Genomic DNA, 21,279 nt, shown 5'->3' with positions numbered 1-21,279 from the left:
TGTCATTGCGCAATTGAAGGATTTCAGCAGAGCGCAGAGGTTTTCCTTAGGCATAAAGATTCATGTTCCTGATGTTTGCTATAAATTTATGTGGTAAGTTTGCCCACAAAAACATCTAGTTATTGTTCTTTAATGTATTGACAGAAATATCAAAGACAAAATAACAGTTCAGAGTGCCAGTGAACTTTCTGATATGGTTTTGGTGCTTTTTGACGTCTGACTCAGCTGCCAAATTTATTCCTGCAAAGATCACTGTAAAAGATGACACTTGATTTACGTTATCTGATTTGTTCCGTAATGGGAGAGCTCAGAGTAGAGTCCTTGATTTCATTTTCACAAGGAACAATATATCTTTAATTTTAAAATGGATGATCAGTGACTACATTCATAGAATAATTTAGGACATCACTTTGGCTGTAGCAATTCACACTGCAGAGTAGTGTAATCATCATTCCTGTCCTCCTTTGTCTGTCTCAGTCAGTAATGTTTCATCTAGGCTCATTTGTAGCTGTCTGTCTAGGATCTAGACATCCATAGTAAAATACACAGTCTTCACACCCTCTTCTATTTTCTGTGAATATAAGCAGTCTCCAAGGAACTTCAATCTCCAAAGTGCTAGTGAAGAGGCAAAGGCTGTTTTTTTTCACCTCTCCTTGGCTTTAATTCACTTAATGTTTTGTGTCTGCTCGTAGATTTAAAAAGACAGATTTGCTTATGAGGATTTCATTTTGTCTTCTTTCCCCAGAGCTCAACCTGGTTGCAGACTCTGCTAATTACTGGTGTAAAGCTCATGATCTAGATTTTACAGTGGTAGTTTCCCTGTGGTGTCTTCTAGAACTTCACTGTACCTTTGAGTTATTCAACCACACAGATCAGATTACCCTCCTCTGCGTGACTGTAAAGTGAAATCTGTCAGTATACTTCTACTGAAAGGGTTGTACTTTTCTGTGCGAGTGCTATGTTGATGATTCTTAAAAATAATTAATTAATTAATTTTGATAATGGAAGTGGTAGGGGATTTCTTTTGTTTCCCCTCTCTTTTTTTTTTTTTTTTTTTTTTCAACCTGTCACTTTCAGGTAATCCTTTCCAGGATTCAGTTTAAGAAAATAATCTGCAGTGAATACTGGCTCTAATCATTTTTTTCTGCAAATTAGTATTATTTCAAAATTCATATTTTTGAGTGAAGGTTTGATAAGTACTGTATGATTCAATATTTTCTTTTCTACACTCAGAGTAGACTTGTAAATGAAGTAATCCAGTATGGTTCTTGTATGTCAAGCATGGAGAGTTCAAAAGCATACTGAGTAAGTTAGCATATGCAGATACTTCTTGACTATGCCTTTAATAACTATACAATAAAACTAATGATTATCTATGTGAGGTTTTCTTAAATAGAATTTAATGCCTCCAGCTCAATCCTGATAACACCATAGGGATGTTGGTCAGAGGAGAAAACATTTTAAATTTCTGTCTGATAGTACATCCTTCCTCAGTGAGGAAATTAACTCTAGGCACAGCAGTAATTTGTTGTGTTGTTCCATAATTCTGAAGAACTAAGTTGCCTGTGATTCCAAAAAAATGTCACTAATTTCTGGCTATTATACTCTAATTCAGAGTTTATGGAAAAGGTTTTGGTTTTGCTTTTTGTTTTTTTGGGGGGAGGAATGTGTAGAGGCTGGGAATGGGGTGGCTCAAGCTTGTGGTATCCCATTCGCAAAACAGCTGAGAACAGATCACAACCACACAGGGGATGACTTAGGAGCGTGCAATTGCTTGTGTACAAGAACAAGAACAACTGGAAGGCTCCTTTCTCTCCAGCTCCTCCATTTCTCTTGATCTAAATAGAAACATTTACATTGATGTAACAAATCAAAGGTTTTAAAATTCTTTGGTGTTCTTGGAAAATGCATGTTCGTGAGAGGGCTTACTCTTAGCAGTGCTCATTTCTAAAGGGGATCACGTTAATCTGCCAAGATTTTAACAATACCAGAATTGTCTCTATGGACTAATAGACATAGAACAGTTGTATTTGATATAGTTCAGCACATCACTGTTCTGGGCATTAGTTGCTAATAATAAGAAATTATCAAATCCAAAGAGCAGAGGAATGCTTGGATGATTTTTTTCATGTGGTATTACAATATATGTAAAATCAGTGTTAATCAGAGATTCACCAAATTTCTGAGGTTGGAAGGAATCTCTGGAGATCACCTAGTCCAGCTCCCCTTGTCACCAGAATCTGGGAATCAAACTCACTAGCGTGAATGACAGGTTTGAAAGTTGACATTACTTTATTGCAGCACTGGGCATACAGGAGATCGCTCCTCCTAGAATGCACATCCAGGACCTAAAGCATACAGATTTCATACATTTTAATGTGAGAATATTCATACAATTTCCATGAAGTGCCTGCTTGTTCCTAGAATTTCTATGCATATTAAAATCTAATAATACATGCTGTGTTAATGTAGGATTCTTGCAAGGGTCGTCTTTGGTAGTCATGAGGTTCCATTGGGAGGTGTTATCTAGGAGAAAGGTCATATGTTATGTAGACCAGGTCCCATATTTGGTCAAGAACTTATTTCCAAAAACATGGATGTTGACTTAGTTTCTAATCAGTATGTTGTCCTTGCTATGGTGCCTACAAATTATCAAACCTAACAGGGTACAGTACACCTCCTCAAGGCTTGTGGATAGTTGAGACTCCACTTTTAGCCTCCAGATGTCCTGCTTATCTAGGAAAAGTGACCTTTCCTGCACAGACTATTAGTTTGCCAATGAGTTTGAATTAATTGCTCTGAATTTATTACCGGGTATCACCCTGCTAAAGCAGGGACTGCCAGAACAGATTGCCTCAGATCATGTCTTGTTGGGTTTTGAATACCTCAAAGAATGCAGACTCTAGACAGAATGCAGATACCTCAAAGAATGCAGACTCTAGCTTCTCTAGACAGAACGGGACATAGAACTTTAGTACCAGTTCTGAGTAGGAAGGAAACATCACCACTCTCTACCAGTTGGTGATACTCTTCCTAAAAAAAGCCCATAATGCTAATAAGTGTAAAGTAATTTAAATTTGCAGTTGTTCATTTTTACATTTCTGCTAAAGAGAAATGAAATGTGCTTTAAAGTTTATATTAGGAAATGTAAACATATAAATTACTTTTCATAGAATCACAGAAACTTTAAGATTGGAAAAGACTTCTAATATCATCTAGTCCAACTATCAAACTTATTTCAATATCTCTAATGCATCAGCAAATAAATAAGTTACTTTTGCATACTCTCTTCTTTTAAAGAGTTACAAATCAGTAGTCCTGGTGTACTTATAATACTCAGTTCATTCAGCCCATTCTTATTTTCTATTTTCTTTCAGTGGCCTCAAGCTCATAGGGATGTTATGCACTACACAGAGGAAACAAAACTCTTTCCTGTAGAAAGTGGGAAAAGTGTTTCTAAGAGGGACGGCAGTAGGTATTTCTATGAATGAAAAATCAGTGGTGAAAGGATGAAGAGTGTAAATAGAGAAACAAATGGAGTGAAAGCTTATTACAAAGATAGGCAACACCCACTTAAGCATGTAGTCAGGAAAGATTTCAAAGGAAAAGAAAGAAAGTGAAGAGTAGAAGGAATAAAGAACAAAGAAAGGATAGGATTAATGAGTCAGGAAAAATACTTTCAAGACTTTCAATACTTTCAATTTGCATAGTACACTAAATGCTGATACTGGGAAAATATAGAATTTGTTTTACTAGGTTTTTGTTGGAGAATGAAACAGCAGACTGGTTACTGAAGGGTAGGATCTTACAAATGCATCAAACTTGGCCAACACAATTTGCAAGCAAAAATGAAAAACAGAAGAAAAAAACCTATTTTTATTGAAAATGATTGTGCTATTATCTTGTACCAGAGGAAATGGATTTAATTACTGGAAAATTTTCAGAACTATTAAGTCTTCCAGGAGTTGAAAAAGATGGAAAAAGAAATTGAGGTGTAGGGACAAACACTCCTTAAAATTGAGTTGGATAACATGACAAAGTACTTGAATGCTAGATATAAAGGAGTTAAGCAAATCTGCTCTGAAGTTAAGAGAGATGAGAAAGAATCACAGAATCATAAAATGGCTGAGGTTGGAAGAGACCTCAAGGAACATCTTCTAGCCCCTTCTATGGGTAGAGCTGCCCTCCACCAGATCAGGCTGCCCAAGGCCCCATCCAACCCAGCCTTGAGCACCTCCAGGGATGTGGCACCTACAGCTTCTCCGGGCAGCCTGTGCCAGTGCCTTACTATTGCTCTTTGGCCTTAGTTCCCCAGATCTTTCTTTGTCCCTTTCTTGAAAATGGAAGAGTGATGTTTCTCTTTTCCCAGTGATCAGGGACTTTGCCTGGCAACCATGGCTATTCAAATATGATGGAGAATGGCTTGGCAATCACATCAGACAGTTTCTCCAGGACCCTGGGGTGTTTGTTATGTGGCCCTGTAGACTTGTACATGATCAGCCTCATGAGGTGGTCTCTGACTTGCTCTGCTCTTACAGAGGGAGGGATTTTAACTCTGTGACAGCATCAGATGTCCCTTATTGATCTGTTCCTTAATTTTTAAACACAAGTTCTCAAACTGGTGATGGCTGTTTCTCAGAGGCAACTCTTCCCAATCTATCTGCTTCTTAACATAGGGGGCATCTGCCCCATCCCTCTTGCCCTACCCATCCATGCTGAAAAGATTACAGCTCTCAGTCATAGTATTCCAGCTGTGCAATTTGTTCCCCATGTTTCCAAAACAGCCATTAGGTCATTGTTTTCTAATTGCACCATGGTTTTGATCTCTTCCTTCTTATTGCCCAAGTTATGTGCACTGGTGCATTTCCGCTGGTCTTTTGGCAAAGTTACTTTCTTGGAGGAGTTCTCCCAGATTCCTCTGGAAGAATCTGAGATTTCCCCCACTGCTTCCCAAAGGGGTAGTTCCCTGGCTCCTTTCTGTCATTCAGCAGCACACCCCATTTCCCCATAAAATCTAGTTTAAAGCTCTGGTGATAAGCTCAGTCATCTTGCTGCGTAGTGTTTTCTTGCCCCATGCCAGTCATCTGCATCCCAAAATAAAAAAAGAATCAAGGACACAGTCTTATTAAAAATGTGATATTATAGCCTACATACTGAACATATTCATGTATCCCCTGTTGTGAATTGTTGCTGCAGCATTATGTATTACATCTGATGCTGCAAACATATTATTGTCTAAATGTGCAATTACTTTGTTGATAAGCCTAAGAAATAGTTTAACTACATTCACTTCTCTGAAGGCCAAATACCTCCTCTGCCATGTCTAAAGGCAACTGAAGAGGCAGATTTGAAAGTCATTCTTGATCCTTTACACACAATTACATATCACATGGTAAATAAATAAATTGTTTTTAAGATTGCATCTCCAATATTTAGGTGATTTTCTGTCTATTAAAGGTGGACACAAAAAGCAGTCAACATTAGAACAACTTGCAATTTCTTTGTTAGTATTCAATGCTTTCCTTTATAGAACAGTCATGAATTAGAGACAGGTTAGTTATGGAGATTTCTTAGTGAGTCTTCTAAATGTACTAGTTAAGAAAAGTGCAGCATGGAAAGCAGTATTGCTATTTACCACTTGCTAGTGTGAAGATTAAGTGGAATTTTCTAGCTACATAACTTTAAGTTGTTTATTCTGAGAGGTGCCAATCAGAAGCCTACCTGAAAGAAAAATTACTTAGGAAAAGCTAAAGAAGAATAGTGTTTGTGAATATCCACCAGAGATTTCTTGTTGGTGTTTTTGGATTTGTTACATTCCTAAATTTTCTGATATGCAGATTCATTACCCAAAAAAAAAAAAAAAAAAAAAAAAAAAAAAAAAAAAAAAAGAAGGATCACAAAAAACCAGAATCTTTCAAGTTCAAAGGGAACTGTGAATTTCTCTTAGTCTAACCTTGTTCTCTAACTGTGTCCAATTATAGAACATCACTCAGAAAATTAGGGACCTATAAAGTTGTTCTGACAGATACTTTTTTATTATTAATATTTATTAATTTGGAATAAGCTCATTATTTGCCTCTTCTTCATTCTAAGCAGTTCCATCTCTCTCAGCTTATCCATATAATGGAGATTTTCCAATCCCTTGATTATCTGTTTCTATCTCTGTTTCTCATGAATTATCTTCTTAGCAAACCTGCATCTGTACGCAAATCCCACAAAAGAGGAAGCATCTGTGTAGTCAGATTCAGAGGCAGATTCTAACTATTTGAAAGACATCATCAAACTTCAAAGAACTCTATCTAAAAGCTGTTAAAACCACCAAAGAACTTTCTGACAGTCCTTGCTGGAATTGCACCAGTCTCATCTCAGATATCTCCTGATACTTTGTTCCATATTTCAGTTCCCTCAATAGTGAGATCTGTGAATCACCACTAATCTTCACTGTTGACATAGGCATTAGGATTTGACTCTGCAGTAGTACTGAAATCAATTGCTAGATTGATTGCAGATACAATCATTCGTCATTGATGATTTCTTTGTTGTTTTGCTCAGACTCTGTAGTATTTTCAAGGCAGTGACCTGTTCTTAATTGGCCTCTGGAGAAACTATCTTGCTCCACTGATTGCAGCACGAGTTTAGGTAGTTCTTAAAATAGTTAGGAAGAATAAGTATTTCTGCTGCATTTCTAGCCAATATAGCCATCTGCTTCAGGAAGGATGATGTTAATTTATTTACCTACATGAATGATCAGGAAGTGAGAAAGATAACAAGGTAACTTATAGCTGTTCTTATATTTCCATCATTAGTAAGTGAGAAAGTCTTTCCAAATTCTGCCAAATATGTTTGCACACAGCGACACTCTTTAGAAATTAAAAGACTGACTTTCCAATAAATATGAAGCAGTACCATAAATTTGACTTTACCACAGATATTGCTCACTCGTGGTGCCAAAATAAATAGATAAATAAATAAATAAATAAATAAATAAATAAAATAATATAATCATTAACTTAGATGGTAAGTCAGCAAAGCTGTTATTTTATCAACTACAAGAGTAGAGAAATACTGATGTTATTCAGTTCTCTAGCTTTCTTAAGACATGGCCAACTACTGACGCATATGGATCACATGTTGCTCATGGACAAATTTTCGGAGACTGGATTTCAGGCTGAGTGTGTAAAACTTAGCCAAGTTTTTCTGAGTTCCCTATCTTGAAAGATATTTTGTAACCGAAGCTGAGAAGACAGTGCACAAGGATCACCAGAGGTGACTATAAAAAGTCAGTCTCTTGGAGGAAAAAAAGTGAGTATGTTGTAACTGATACTCTTTAAAATATGCACATTGTCTTGGTAAAGCTCTGTGCTACTTGGCTAGACAGTTTTCAGTACCTGGCCAAGCTTAACACTTTTTTCATCAGCAATCATTTAATTACTGTTGACAAAATAACTAATATCAACATTAGTAGCATGAGAAAAAAATCACCTGGTCTGTTTTCACAAAAGAAAAAGTTTGGGTATCTGTGTATCTTTGTTGTAGTTTGCAAGAATATTAGTCTTTACTCTTTATACTTTAATAGCATTATTTCTCTGAAATCACTGTTTTGTGTTTTCAGTATTACTCTATAGAAAAATAAATTATTTTTCGAACTCCTATTCATGTTTTATTGGATAGCTGTAGACTATTATTACAGCTCTCCATTATATTATTTTCTCTTTAGTAATATTTCTTATCCACTATTCCATTGGTAGACCTTCAGAAATTACCTCCCCCACTGAGAGCTTGTTCCTATCTGTAATTTAAAATGTATGACATGATATGATATATGTAGTTTTGGACTACCATAGCATTATTTTTCACTTTTATCATAATTGACATTATCAGTACAACCCAGAATAGGATTCATCTTTTAGAGTGGTTCTGCATTTGAACATATAGTTAAATAATTTTCTCTGTAATCCTTAGAACCTCTTTCCTGCATTACTGATTTTAAATTATCAGTCTCCAACTTGGTTTATAAGATTATCATTTCCATCAATTACTTATATCTGTTGAATCTCATTTATTTTAACTGTGACCACCTTTAACCTTGCCCCATGATTTTACAGTTCTAATTTTTGCAGCTGCATATTTGAGAAGTATAATTTTTAAAGATTTTCTTGGCTTTCGTTCTGTGGCACATGTCCAGTTCCATTATTATAATAGAAGGTTTTGTTATTCTCCATTTCAGAAGAAACCATATAAGAAGACCTTGTAAGAAAGTATTTCATTCTGACTAATGTAATTTTAATTTTATTTTTCGGAGGTACACTTGAACATTTTTCCAGTATGATAAAACACCTTCACAGTTCAAAGCCTGTACATTTTGGAAGAATTTGATACTTAAATTTTGTATTTGAAAGTGAAGCAATCCTCAGAGCATGTAAGATAGTAAGTTTTATCCTTGAGATTCTGCAAAGACAAGCAGAACATAAGTACACTGTCTCTTTAATTCCAGAAATGGGCATTGTAAACACCATAGAAGGAAAGTTCTGCCATGTTACTTGAATGTTCTGAAAAAGAGGAACTGAAGACAATATAGAAAATGACTGTGAAAGAAAGCTCAGCTGAAAATAATCCAGACATTTCTTATTAGATTGCAAAAACAGAGCATGAAGCAGTCATAGCAGCTGAATTCTGGAAGGTGACTGTATGAGGTAATGGTAAAGAATGTTTCCACTGAACACATTCTTTCTTCCTTTTGGCTATCAAGGTCTTCAACGGGGTTCAAAGACAAATATGAATGCAGGGAATGAAAGTAAAACTAATTTCCCAGGATGTAACCTTTTGCACCCTCTGCAAAATTCAGTGGAACTCTGGATTTGTTCAGCGAGTACACAAATGGGTTGAAAAATTCAGTGAAGTTGAATTATCCACAGCATATGTGTAGCATGGATGTGGAAGATGCTGCTTGGAATGCCTTTTTGAACTGAGCCATGCTACTAATCACTGTAATGATGAGGGGAAAAAAATCAACACATATCTGCAAATTGACCAGAATGGTGATCTACAGCCAATTAGCTACCCAACTATTGTGACTCTCAGATTTTTTTTCTTATTATTTAACTTAAAAATGATGTTAACTTTAATGGTTTCCAACTAATGCATATATAAACAAATTTAATAGTTTGTATAAAAACTTCCATATGTTACCATATACTTTTCTCTGCACTACAGCATGATCTGTGAAAATAGATGCAATTTCAGTGTTTCTATTCTGGTACAGAAATCTATCAGGGCTGCGGACTAATTAAGAGAAAATCACATTTCTTTCTGACCTGTGGACTCTGTCAGAATTGTGACCAACTAGTAATAAGAGCAAAAGTGGTAGTTTCACAAAAGCAAAACTTTAGTGCTTATTTCCAGTGGTAAGTAAAAATGACCTCACTGCGAGAAGAAATAGAAGTAGAAAGTGTGCGATTTCTAACTATTCACAGTGCTACTTCTGTTTCTCCTTGAATGAAAGTAATCAGACTGCCTGACTGGAAATGAACGAGGAAGTAAAAGTGTTTTCTTTCCACATGCAAATAATTGAGAATATTTTAAATATCAAATCAGATACTGTGCAAGTAATGAGTAGATAGGCATCAATAGAATAACTGCATACCAGTTAAGAAATGGACAAGCCGTTAATACAGCAACGGACTGATGAGTACATTAATCTTTTTAAAGAAATACAAGGGAAGAGGTTTGAAAAGACCTCAAGAACTGAGAAAACTTGATTCAGATTAGTGCCTCATTTAACAATTATAGTTGTGGTTTTGTTTTCATTTACTTCCCTTCTTCTCTTTTATTTATTTCTTTGTTTTCATGATAATGTTGGTGGTTGTCAGTAGCCTGACAGATTTTAATGTACAGCTATTGGCAAGTGCTGTAGATCCTCTCTATTGCATTTTGGTATATTGCTTTCATTAGGAACAATGCAAAAGGCCTTTTCAATTATATCCAGAAGCAAATTAAATGGATTATATATCCCTTGAAATCTCTTTCAGCGCTGCTGATGTTCCTGCATTCAGCAAGTTGGATTTTTAAAATCAGAGGAATTACTTCAGTTTCATAAGTATTAAATTTCTGGCGTGACCTGTAGAGTATGAGGAATCCTTCTGGTCCCAGCTAGCAGCTACATTATTCCCATGACAGAGAGATCAGCTCTAACATAAGAAAGAAAATGTCGTTGAGTGAATCCCAGGATGGCAGCAGATGTCAAGTTAGTATTGTCAAAACATCTGCAAAGTACTCTGGAGGATTCAGGGATTTTGTTGTTTATTTTTTCCCCATTCTTCAAATATTTGACTCTAAACACTAATAAGATGTAGTTGCATTAGAGAAATAAGATTTGAGATGCTGCACTCCAGCAATTGTAACATGTCCAACTGTTCTTTTCCTTACTATGGGAAATGTGGGTATTTCTTCCATGATAGTATAAATTTCTAAAAAATTTTTCTCTATTTAATTCCTACTGCAAGTTTTCACTGCATTGTTACATATGATCACTTTATTACTTTGTGCCAAAAAATAAAATACAGCTTTCTGTGACTGAACTAGGAGATCAGTTTTCTCCAATGGTTGCCAGCCTCAACAATTGCTAATTAATGCAGCTGAATTATGCAACTGTGTATTTTACTCAAAATAAGCTAAACTATGCAAATTATCAGGGTTTCTTGTTTCTGAGTCAGAAAACATTCTGAAAGGAAATCTTTTGCAGAGAAGGAGAGAATGACAGGTAAAGTAAATGAAGTGTGTCTGCTTATGAACAAGTATTTTATGCATAATTACTTCATACCTTTCAAATTAATTACATCATATTTGCCTGAAAATTACAGAAAAATGAAATAATGGACTTAGGGCATATTGGAACTTACACAATTACGTTTGGTGCTGCATTTTTGTGAGCTCTTGCAACATAAGAGAGCAGGAAGGAGATGCCAGAGGTGGTATTCTTTGTTACTGTTTTGAGCAACCGTGTCATAACAGAAATCAAATACATATTCTTTCTATTTACCATTATAGCATCCCGGTATCATGCAAAAGTTTGGAGACAAGAATGGTCAAGAAGATGACAATTCTAGAATATGGATGCAGATCCCCAAGAAAAGGCCTACAAGGTCCACTGGGCTTCTTACAAAGTAAAATAGAGAAAAAAGAAAGAGCTTCCAGGAAAGGTTCTGAAAGAGCAGGCAGAGGTAGCAGTGAGGATGGGAAAGGAGGACGCAAGTCAAGTGAGGAGAGAGTATGTAGGGTCGTTAGGGACAAAATTTTTTTCTATCCAAACCTAGGCTTTCTTGTCAGTACTGCCATATGTCTAATCAATAGTACTCTAAAACTACCTGTGGAATAAAACTGTGGCTATTAGTATAACCTTCATAAAAAGTGGAGGTATAAACCATGTTGCTTCAGAACAGCATGGTAGCTGCATGAGATGCTTAAACATAAGCCTGTTGTTTCCTGGTAATTTATTTGGAGAAGCTAGGAATATTTACTGCCATACGTACTGAACAATGCACGAACATTTCAGGAAGCATGAATCTGTGTTAGTATGAATCAAATTACAGATCATGAGGTTCTACTTTTTCTTTTCAGCAGCTGACTGAATAAGGGAGAGCATTTCGTATTTTACTTTTTGATGCTGTATTTCCTCTATGGCATAACCTTGAGTTAGCTTGAAACTGGTAAAATTGCCCAGTTCGGAGCAATTCTGACTTCAAAGGAAGAGCAATTAAAATACTTATAAGAAAGATAGAGGTCAGATCTGCGGAAATGGTCTGAATAGAGAATAGTAAACAAATCTCCTTCATTTCCACTAGCTCCTTGAGGAGTGTGTTTCTTCCTTCATGCTTCTGCTTTCCAGTTGATTCCTCCAAGTAGCTTGCTTCTATTCAAACTCCACAGGCTTCTTTTCTCCATCAGCCAGACTTGGCAAGGATTTACTCTCTGCCTCACAAGAGACCCTTGCTCCACTCATTCTGTGCTGCCTGACTAGCAGTGCTGCAGGCTTCTCCAGTGCTTCAGTGCTCACTCACCTGCTCTACTAGGGAGCAGTTACCCTTTCCCAGAAGATTCCTTCTGACCCAGAGCACCAGAGTCAGGACTACAGCTTTGTTGTCTTCTTTTCTCTAGTCAGTCTTTACTCTGTCAGCAATAAGTACCTGACAGAAAATGGAAAGAAACCAATTCTGGCATCTACCACAGCTTTCAATTTCATAGGAGAAATCTGTTGGCTTTTTGAGCAGATATAAAGAAATATATAGCTGTTGATAAAGGTATAAATAATAAAGTTTGAAAATAAGAATGTAAAAAATCTCCACGTAAGTGCTAGCCTTGTCTAAGTGAAAGTGGAAAAGTTTTTTCGTCAGTTTCCTCTACAATCTATTTCCATTAGGAAACTCTTCTTTCCCCCCATGCCTTCAATAAATTTCATTCTGGGCTGAGGCAGGGTATTTCTGATCTCAGCTCTCCATCAGTGGTTGTTTTTACTGGTTTTCCAGAAAATTGATTGAGCTGATGATTTCATGTTGCACAAAGGTTAAAAAGCTGTGGAGGGGAGGAAATGAGGGTAGCTGCAGGAGTGTACTTCATGCAGTTGGTTTGTATTTCAGTTGTTGCTTTTTCTCTATACCAGTAGGATAAAGTAGTTTTTTTCTAGCATCATCTTATGCCGGGGTTAATTATAATTCTTTTTAGTGCATGAGATTCTGCGCATTGCCCCATCTGTAGCAAAATATTTCAACAGTGAATCTATCAGAGACAATGGCAGTTGTCAAAATGGAGTACAGTGTAAGATTACATACTGCATTATTTTTGAACAGTTTTTGTCTTGGGATATAGAAGTCACAACTTTGACATTATGGCATACTGAGGTACTTGTTTTGTTTTGAGGTTTTGTTGTTTTCTTTCATTTTCTATTTTGTTTTCCAAATGATGGGTGTGGGAATCAAAATATTTGGAAGCACTAGGGCATTTTGAAAATATTTTTTTCTGAAAGATCACTAATATGAAATAAACGACCATCCTTATGACAGCTCAGTTTTCATCTGACTAGAATGGTAACACTGACAGATGAATTCTGAGTCTCTAATTATTTCTTCAAAGACAGCAAGAACTTTACTGTTGTGAGGACATTTGGCTAGTAAAGCCACAGTCATCGACTTTGCCTGCTGTTCTGCATTGGTAGGAGGTTGCTTCCATGTACTTTCTTGAGCATGTTTCCCTGTTAATATTGCTAACATGCTGATTTAAAAGCTGATATAGCTTTTTGTATTGGGACTTTTTATTTGCTTGTTTGTTTGTTTGATGTTGCACCTATTTTTCATTATTATATGCATTTACTATTACATATTAAATAATTATTTGCTTTTTCTATGGAGGGACAGAATATGTTCAGATATGTTTAGAATGTGTCCACTGCACACAATCTCAGCCTCTTTGATGTGCCTTAGAAAAACGCATGGCATGCTTATATGTCAGGTCTACTTAAGCTGTTGTCTTTCAGTCATCAGACCCCCAAGAAAGTCAAGCTTTAGCTGACCTACCCTGAAATAACCAATAAATTTGTCTTGAAGTCATTGTAAAGAAACCTGAAGAGTAGCCTTAGAAGACAACCAATTTAAGAGACATTTTTGCTAAATCTTCTCTGTGGCTGCTTATTTTGCTGTAATTCTTCCTGTGTTGACAGTACTTAGGGAGTCTTGTGATGGGTCAGAAACATCCAGATTTAGTAGCAAACAAACCACATTAAAGCTTCGTTTTTCTCACTGGACAGATATAAATGGTAGGTGAAACAAATTCAAAGCCTTTGGGGACTTTTGAAAGAGTAGAGTGAGAACAGAATTAGGAACTGAGCATCTTGGTGGTTCTCACAAATCAAAGCAAATCTCTCCTGGTAATTACGATAGTCCACTTTTACTTGAACTTTCAGAGGCTTACGATAAAAATAGACTCACTGAAGACTGAAACCTGTCAATCCAAAGATTTGAACCTAACAGTGCTTTCCAAGTTACAGAGGCTTTGTTCACATAGGAGAATTACAGTGCTTACTTACCTCTGATAGTAGTGTTCCTGCACTGAAGAAGCAAACAAACAAAAAAATTAATATATGTGGATTTCTGAAATAGCATTATTCCATTATTCTAAAGAAATTAAATAGTTGGATGTTTTGATTGCTCATAAATAGAAAATGTGGGTTAATCTGAATGCTTTAAAATATGTAAGATTTTAAAGTGTTAGCTCAAGTGTCATTTTGAATTGAAGTGATCTACCTCTTACTCTTCCTTTTTTGGCTTCATGCAAACAGAATTTTGTTATGAATGATTTTCTGATAGGTCAGATTTTTAGCTGCCATAAAAAAAGAAAAGTAAGACCACAATATTCAACTACCTCAAACCATAAAATGTGTTCCAAATGCATGTAGAACTTTGAATATATTCATAACCAGAAGTGCTCTAACAGTCTTCAGGAAAACTCATTAATTCAACCTCAGTGGTAATAAGACAAGAGAAAAATCTGTAGGCAACTACAGCACTGTAGCACTAGATCTGTTAGTTAAAAATGCAGTTTGTTACTACATGAAACAGAATTCTCAAGATTCACCCAAGCATGTAAATTCTTGGGAAAAAAAAATGTTTCTGGAGAGAAGTTATTTAAGGACTGCACAAAGCTATTAGATAGCAGAAATCAGTCACAACATTGGTTTTTCAGAGCTTGACCAAATGTAAATGTTAAGTCCCTTAGGTTTTTAGGTTTACATACATTAGAAGTAAATAAGTTCAGTATTCAGAAACTTGCTAAATCCTCATGCTTCTTTCCACAGAGAAAACAATTATGTGTTAAGACAACTGTTTGTACCCCTGTATTCTTGGGTGTAACTTCCCTAGGATAATATATAGAGTCTCCTATGTAACAAGCCAAGCATTGTTAATGGGCTGGGCTTTTTTACCTTTTTTTTTTTTTTCTTCCAGCTCTACGGGACAACAGAATTGAGCTGGTTCGAGCTTCGTGGCATGAACTGAGTATCAGTGTCAGCGATGTGTCTCTGTCAGATGAAGGGCAGTACACCTGCTCTTTATTTACTATGCCTGTCAAAACCTCCAAGGCTTTTCTTACCGTTCTTGGTAAGTATAAATAACCGAGCGTGCTCACATTACAGAAACAAGTGTTGGCAAATAATGATATGAATGAATTCGTTTGAAGTTTTGCAGAAAAGTTACGTAAATATCTCGAGTCCCTGTAGTTAATTTTTTAATATGGCTATGCTGAAAAATAATGTGCCTCTTACTATTTGGGACAGGATAATGAATTAAGAAGTACACAAATGGCACAAAAGGAGTGCTTCATAACTTCTACATCCCAAGCACCAGAAATGTGAAGAAAGTATATATGTTCACCTCCCAGCAATGTACTTTAGAAAGCAAAAGGGAAGAAATCAGCCTGAAATCAAAACAGTCATTAGAGCTTTATAGTTTTTCCTTTGCATTGCCTTTGCTTGGCTCATTCTGGTTTCTGCTTTTTGTCTGTAAAGTGCATATTTTCACTCAGTTTGCTGGTTCTTTTATCTTTATCTTCTAAATGCTCTACTGTTTTCCCCATAGGTTATGGATACACATAGAAAAGCAATGGATTTCTAGAGGTGCCCAGGAAATAAAGTTTCTATTTGAAGCTTTACATAATTTGACAAATTTCAGTAGCTCAATCTGCTGAAATGGCTAGAGCTCATTGAAACCAAAATCCATACCTAAGAGATATGATTATAGAGACTGATTTTAATGCTTTTCTCCTTTTTATATCCCTCAACTATACTCTCTCTTCTTTTTTTTTTTTTTTTTTTAAATTTTTTATATGTAGACAGGCAAACAGTTGAATTTAATAGGACTGATGTAAGATGTTCTCTGCAACAGTAATATTCAGATTAATATAGACAGGAAATTGCTTTTGCATATATGACCTGAAATATGTACCCATTTCAGTCCACATGAGACCATTTTACAAAAATCTTTAGAAGTTTGCCATTGAGAATGAAAAATACCCTCTCAAAGCAGAATATGCAGGAGTAACATCTGCTTGAGGTTAATCTGATTTTCTGTAGAGAGGCATCGCATGATCTAAAGAACAGATGAGCAGACCAGTTCAAACTTGTAAATGACAGAAAGACATAGAAAGGTGTTACAAAGACAGAAAAAACATCTCACCACTTTTATTAACCAGAGTTAACTTGATTTTCCACAGTTCATTTAGTTTTATCTTCGATTTGAGGAGTGTGAGAGGGGGTTAATGAAATTTTCCTGCCATCAACTACTTTACTTTCAAGAAGGAAAGATAAAATGTCTAAGATGCCTGTTTTTGGTTTTTATCTATCTATCTATCTATCTATCTATCTATCTATCTATCTACCTGTCTATCTATCTATTTACTTATTTATCTATATTTTAGAATTGTTTCAAAGCAATATTTTAAGCTCTTGAAACTCTTTCCATTTGAGAATGGGACTTCTTTTCCGTAGAAAAACATTTCATCTTTTTAATCAGATAAACCATCTTTTTATGTACTAATAATCTCTTTCTTGACGGTTCAGATATGGATTAAAAGATTTAAGTGTCAAGGTACTATGGTAGACACCATTTTGTGTTCTCAAAGAGAGAAGTAGATTTATTACAGAAATGTATTTTGTGATATGTACTGCTGCTAGGTTTTTATGTACATAATCTGTCATTTTGGAAAAGTGATGTAAATGAGCCAAATTGTGAAATGCAGGTTATAAGATCAGGGGCTGTGACTAATCCATTTACCTTGCCATTAGTATGAATGCATCAAAGTTCTTCGGATGCGAGTTTTAACAGTGACGTTTTTAGACATCTTAAAATTACAATCTTCAGTATCATTTTAAAGTAAGTTATTCTTGTATTTGACAAAGTCAAATAGATTTATACATATGGCAATGACATTTCTGTAAACGCTACTCATAAATTTATTTATAATCTTTTATGGCTCATTGAAAAATAACTATTTCAAAATTTATTATAATATGTATGCTATTTCATGAATCCTAAGACGTCTTCCAAAGACCTTGGATTCAGCTAAAGAATTCTCAATAACCAATGGATTTGTGATTATACTTTTTTTTTTTTCCTCATTATTGGTTCTCTGAAAATAATATAACTTCTGTGTTTGTTTTCATCCTCCTATTTCCCTGGGTTTTGTATTAAAACTTCATACTTCGTGCTTAAACATCTGTTCTCAACTTAGATCAGTTAGCTGTTTTTTGCCAGTTATTGTTTTTCTTCAGAGTTCTACTTCCAATATGCTTCCAGTGTACTTCAACATTTTCTTTCCTGTGCAGACCAGTTTATAACCGGCTTGCAGAATATTTTTAGATAGAATACGTTCTAAGATACAAATTATCCATATTCCTTTGAAAACTGGATAAGTTCTCTGTTTTTTATTGATAGTTTATTTACAATAGAAATTTTAAATAAATGTTGATAAAAGACAATGAACTACTAATTCCATTTACAGAATTTAGAGTACATGAAGAAGTGAAATCTAAGGTGATCATATATTTATGGTAACAGTTGAACATATCAGATAAGTTTTGTTTGTTTGCTTGTTAGGTGTTCCTGAGAAGCCACAAATTACTGGATTTACTTCACCAGTTATGGAAGGCGAGAGAATGCAGCTAACTTGCAAGACATCTGGTAGCAAGCCAGCAGCTGATATCAGATGGTTCAAGAATGACAAAGAAGTTAAAGGTATTTAAAGGACTTTTGTGAAATTTGTTACACTTGTATAACTATGCTTATTTACAGTTATGTTTTTAATTCATGTTTGTAAAAAAGTCTTTAATATTCAACTATCAAATGAATTAGTGATAGTATCTGGTTAAGGAATTGATTCTAAGTGACTCTAGTGGCCATGTAACCACTATTTTATTTTTCTTTTCCAATAGTAAAAACTGATGTTTTGAACTGCTCTGAAATCTGTTTAGTGTATTTAACTCAAAGTAGATGTTTTATAGATAAAAATATTGTGAAATTAATATTGTCACAGCCATGATACTCACTCCAGATATTTTATCTTTTCCTTTCTTTTTGCTTTTGTGATATGACATATGACATATTGATCAATTATTAGATTCATGTTATGCTTCTTTAAGTAAAATGACTGGCTGAGAAAGAGCTGTCTAGAGCAGACAGGATATTGCATTTCCCATAGGGGAGATACAGAGCCTGCTCAGGCGAGGAAGGGTCAAGTTTTAGCCACTGAGAAAGTCCCAGTTACAAAACTGGGAATCTGCAGCTGTGACAAGAATGCTGAGTGTCTGCAAGACTGAAGAGAGGGAGGAATACTTAGAAGGGCATGAAGCAGATTTCACAGGTTTTAGGTGACTAAAACCAAAGCAAGTATTGTTCTTTGAGTATCCAATAAAATAGGAAATAGTTGCATATGAAAACTAAGTATTTCTTTTCTGTCTTCTCTTTCCCTTTTTGTGTTCGTTATTCAAAAGTTACTTTCCCTTCCATATTTTTGTAAAACACACGACAGCTTTAAAATCCTTTCTGGTGAATGAGTGGATAAAGCTTTCTATAAAAGAAGGCTACCTGATGTATTTTAATAAAAATTATAAGGTCTTGGCTTTTACTTAAGTCATGTCTATTTGTTCTACTACAAGACCAAATCAGTATATGATATGAAATCTAATATTTTTGCATAGCCATTTACATAAACAAAAACAAACACACAAAAAACCCCACATTTTAGCATAGTCTTGCTCCTGGTGAGGAATAAATGCATGCATCAGTACAGGTCAGCTGATGATCTGCTGGAGAAAAGCTCTGCAGAGAAGGACCTGGGTGTCCTGGTGGAGAACAGGATAGCAATGAGCCAGCAGTTTGGCCTTGTGGCCAAGAAGGCCAATGGTATCCTGGGGTGCATTAAAAAGAGTGTGGTCAGCAAGTCAAGGGAGGTGATCCTTCTCTTCTACTCTGCCCCGGTGAGGCCACATTTAGAATAATGTATCTTATTCTGGCCTCCACAGTTCAAAAAAGACAGGGATCTCCTATAAGAGGTCCAGCAGAGGGCTGTAAAGATGATAAAGTGCTGGAGAATCTCCCATGTGAGGAATGACTGAGTAACCTGGTTCTGGTAAGCCTTGGAAAATGAAGGCTGAGGGGGGAATCTGATAAATATTTATAAATATCTAAAGAGAGGTGAGAGACAAATGTATGAGGCCAGAATCTTCTCAGTGGTATGTAGCAATAAGACAAGGAGTAATGGCCTAAAACTTGAACAGGGGAAATTCCATACTAACATGCCAAAGAACTTCTGTTCTGCAAGGGTAACGGAACACTGGAACAGGTTTCCCAGAGAAGCTGTGGAGTCTTTTTCTATGGAGATTCTCAAGACCCTCTTGGACTCTACCTGTGTGATCTACTGTAGGGAATCTGCTTTAGCAGGGGGATTGGATTCAATGATTTCTTAAAGTCCCTTCCAACCCATGCAAATCTGTGATTTTATGATCAGCTTTGTCTTGTATTTGTCTGACATTGTGATTTTTGTTAGCTGAAATTATTGCCTCAAACAAAGTTGCAGCATTAATTAAAGAACTAGTTAATCTACCTTTATTATTGTTTACCACAACCAAAGCTGATTTAACAGGAGGTGGTAATTGGTTGTCTGAGGAACGCGGTCCCTTTGAGAAGTGTCTTTATGTTTCTGATGAAAATCAAAGTTGTTTTATTGGAGACAGGAAGCTTAGGCTGAAATTATTTGAAATATATTTGAGCACTCTTAACAAGGAAAGAAAATGGGGAAGCACAGAATACCTTTCTTCCCAGTTACTAGCAAATTTGAAGAAATTACTATATTTTTAAATCTGGTATAAGAACTTTGCCTTTCTTTCAGCTGTTATGTAATTGAAGCCAAACAAGCAGTTCAGTCATTTGTCTCTATAGCTAATTTGTTCTTCTCCACAGTTTCTAAATGGACTTTTTTTTAATCTTAAGAGAGGGCAGAGGAGGGACAAAGGTTATGTGAAGAAGAATGGTAAAAGTGAAAAAAACAGAAATGAGAGGAAAGCACATTCATTTCAGTTTAGCTTTTCAGATCTTCTGAAGATCACATTGCCATTTTGCAAAGGTTAGAAATAAAATAACCTAACCAGTTTGCAGTGGCATCAGCAGAACTTACATTAGCTTTGTGCACTGTAAAAGGTGAAATGATAAATCTGAGAAAATAGACACGAAATTATATGCTAATGCAGCTGACATTAAAGGTTAGGAGTTCGTCTGTCTAGCACCAGTAAATCCAATCGTGTTACAGTGTATTATACATGGTGCAAAAGAATATAAATGATGCATTGAGTTCAGAGTTGCAGCAAAGGGGAAAAAGCCATTCTAAAATTGTACCTCCATTGCTCAAAAAAGGAATCATGTGGTAAAAGAATACTGTTTGATGCAGTAAGTGCTAGTAATAAGACTGAGTGCGAAGCACTGAATAGTGTGTCTTTTATTTTAGTGTTCTGTCTCATGTGAACCAAATTAACAAAGCAATCTGCACTCTAGCATTCTGGTGACATTTTAGAAGGAGATTATTAAAAGCAGAAATAAACGAGAAGCCAACTATGCAATTTTTAATTTTTTTTTCCAACAAAACTTGTTACAGCTAATTTCAACAATAAAACATGAAATATGTCTTTCATGTTCCAGGAATATTTTTAAAGGATTTTTTTTTCCTAGGAAAATGAGACTTAATAATATATAAGATAATGTCAATTGATTTGTTGTAACAAATTAAGATATTTTGAATAAGTTCATACATTTTAATATACAGTAAATATTCTGACAGACATCCAGTATTTTGTCTTAATTAATTTCCAAGTGGAGGATGAATTTTTTTTTTAGGTAGAAATGCCATTTCATGATGACGTTAAATGTAAATAAGGACTATACTTGCCTTTTAAAAACAGCAAAATGATCTTTTTCTGTTTATTATTTTCACCATCAAACATCTGTACTTGTGAGTTATAAGCTAGAATTAATAGTTAATATGAGGGTGTCTGTTTGTATGCTTGTCTGATAGTCATAGGTGATCCCCATAGTTGGTGTGGCCCAAACTCTTTCTGAAGGTTATATAAGATTGCTTAATGTCTTATCTGATTTGGTTTTGAAGAATCTCAAAGGACAGTTTCCACAGTTAGTCTGGGATAGAAGTTTCAAGTAATTGAGATGCGTTACTGAGGAGAGTATTCATAATTTC

General features: G+C 35.5%; 1 protein-coding gene across 2 annotated transcripts in view; it reads left to right on the top strand.

Annotated features, from left to right (window-relative positions):
* The window catches only part of CADM2 (cell adhesion molecule 2), a 178,844-nt gene that overhangs the window by 42,799 nt on the left and 114,766 nt on the right, over positions 1-21,279 (top strand). For both annotated transcript variants that reach the window (XM_042810409.1, XM_042810408.1), the window contains exons 3-4: positions 14,991-15,143; positions 17,637-17,774. In XM_042810409.1, coding sequence (XP_042666343.1) covers positions 14,991-15,143; positions 17,637-17,774 — 291 coding nt within the window. The remainder of the gene's footprint in view (positions 1-14,990; positions 15,144-17,636; positions 17,775-21,279) is intronic.

Source organism: Centrocercus urophasianus, unplaced genomic scaffold, assembly GCF_019232065.1.
Source record: "Centrocercus urophasianus isolate 14NV4802_14NV808 unplaced genomic scaffold, USGS_Curo_1.0 seq_12, whole genome shotgun sequence".
Lineage (NCBI taxonomy): Eukaryota > Metazoa > Chordata > Aves > Galliformes > Phasianidae > Centrocercus > Centrocercus urophasianus.
Note: the sequence above shows the minus strand (reverse complement) of the source record. Positions and strands in the feature narration are given on the sequence as shown.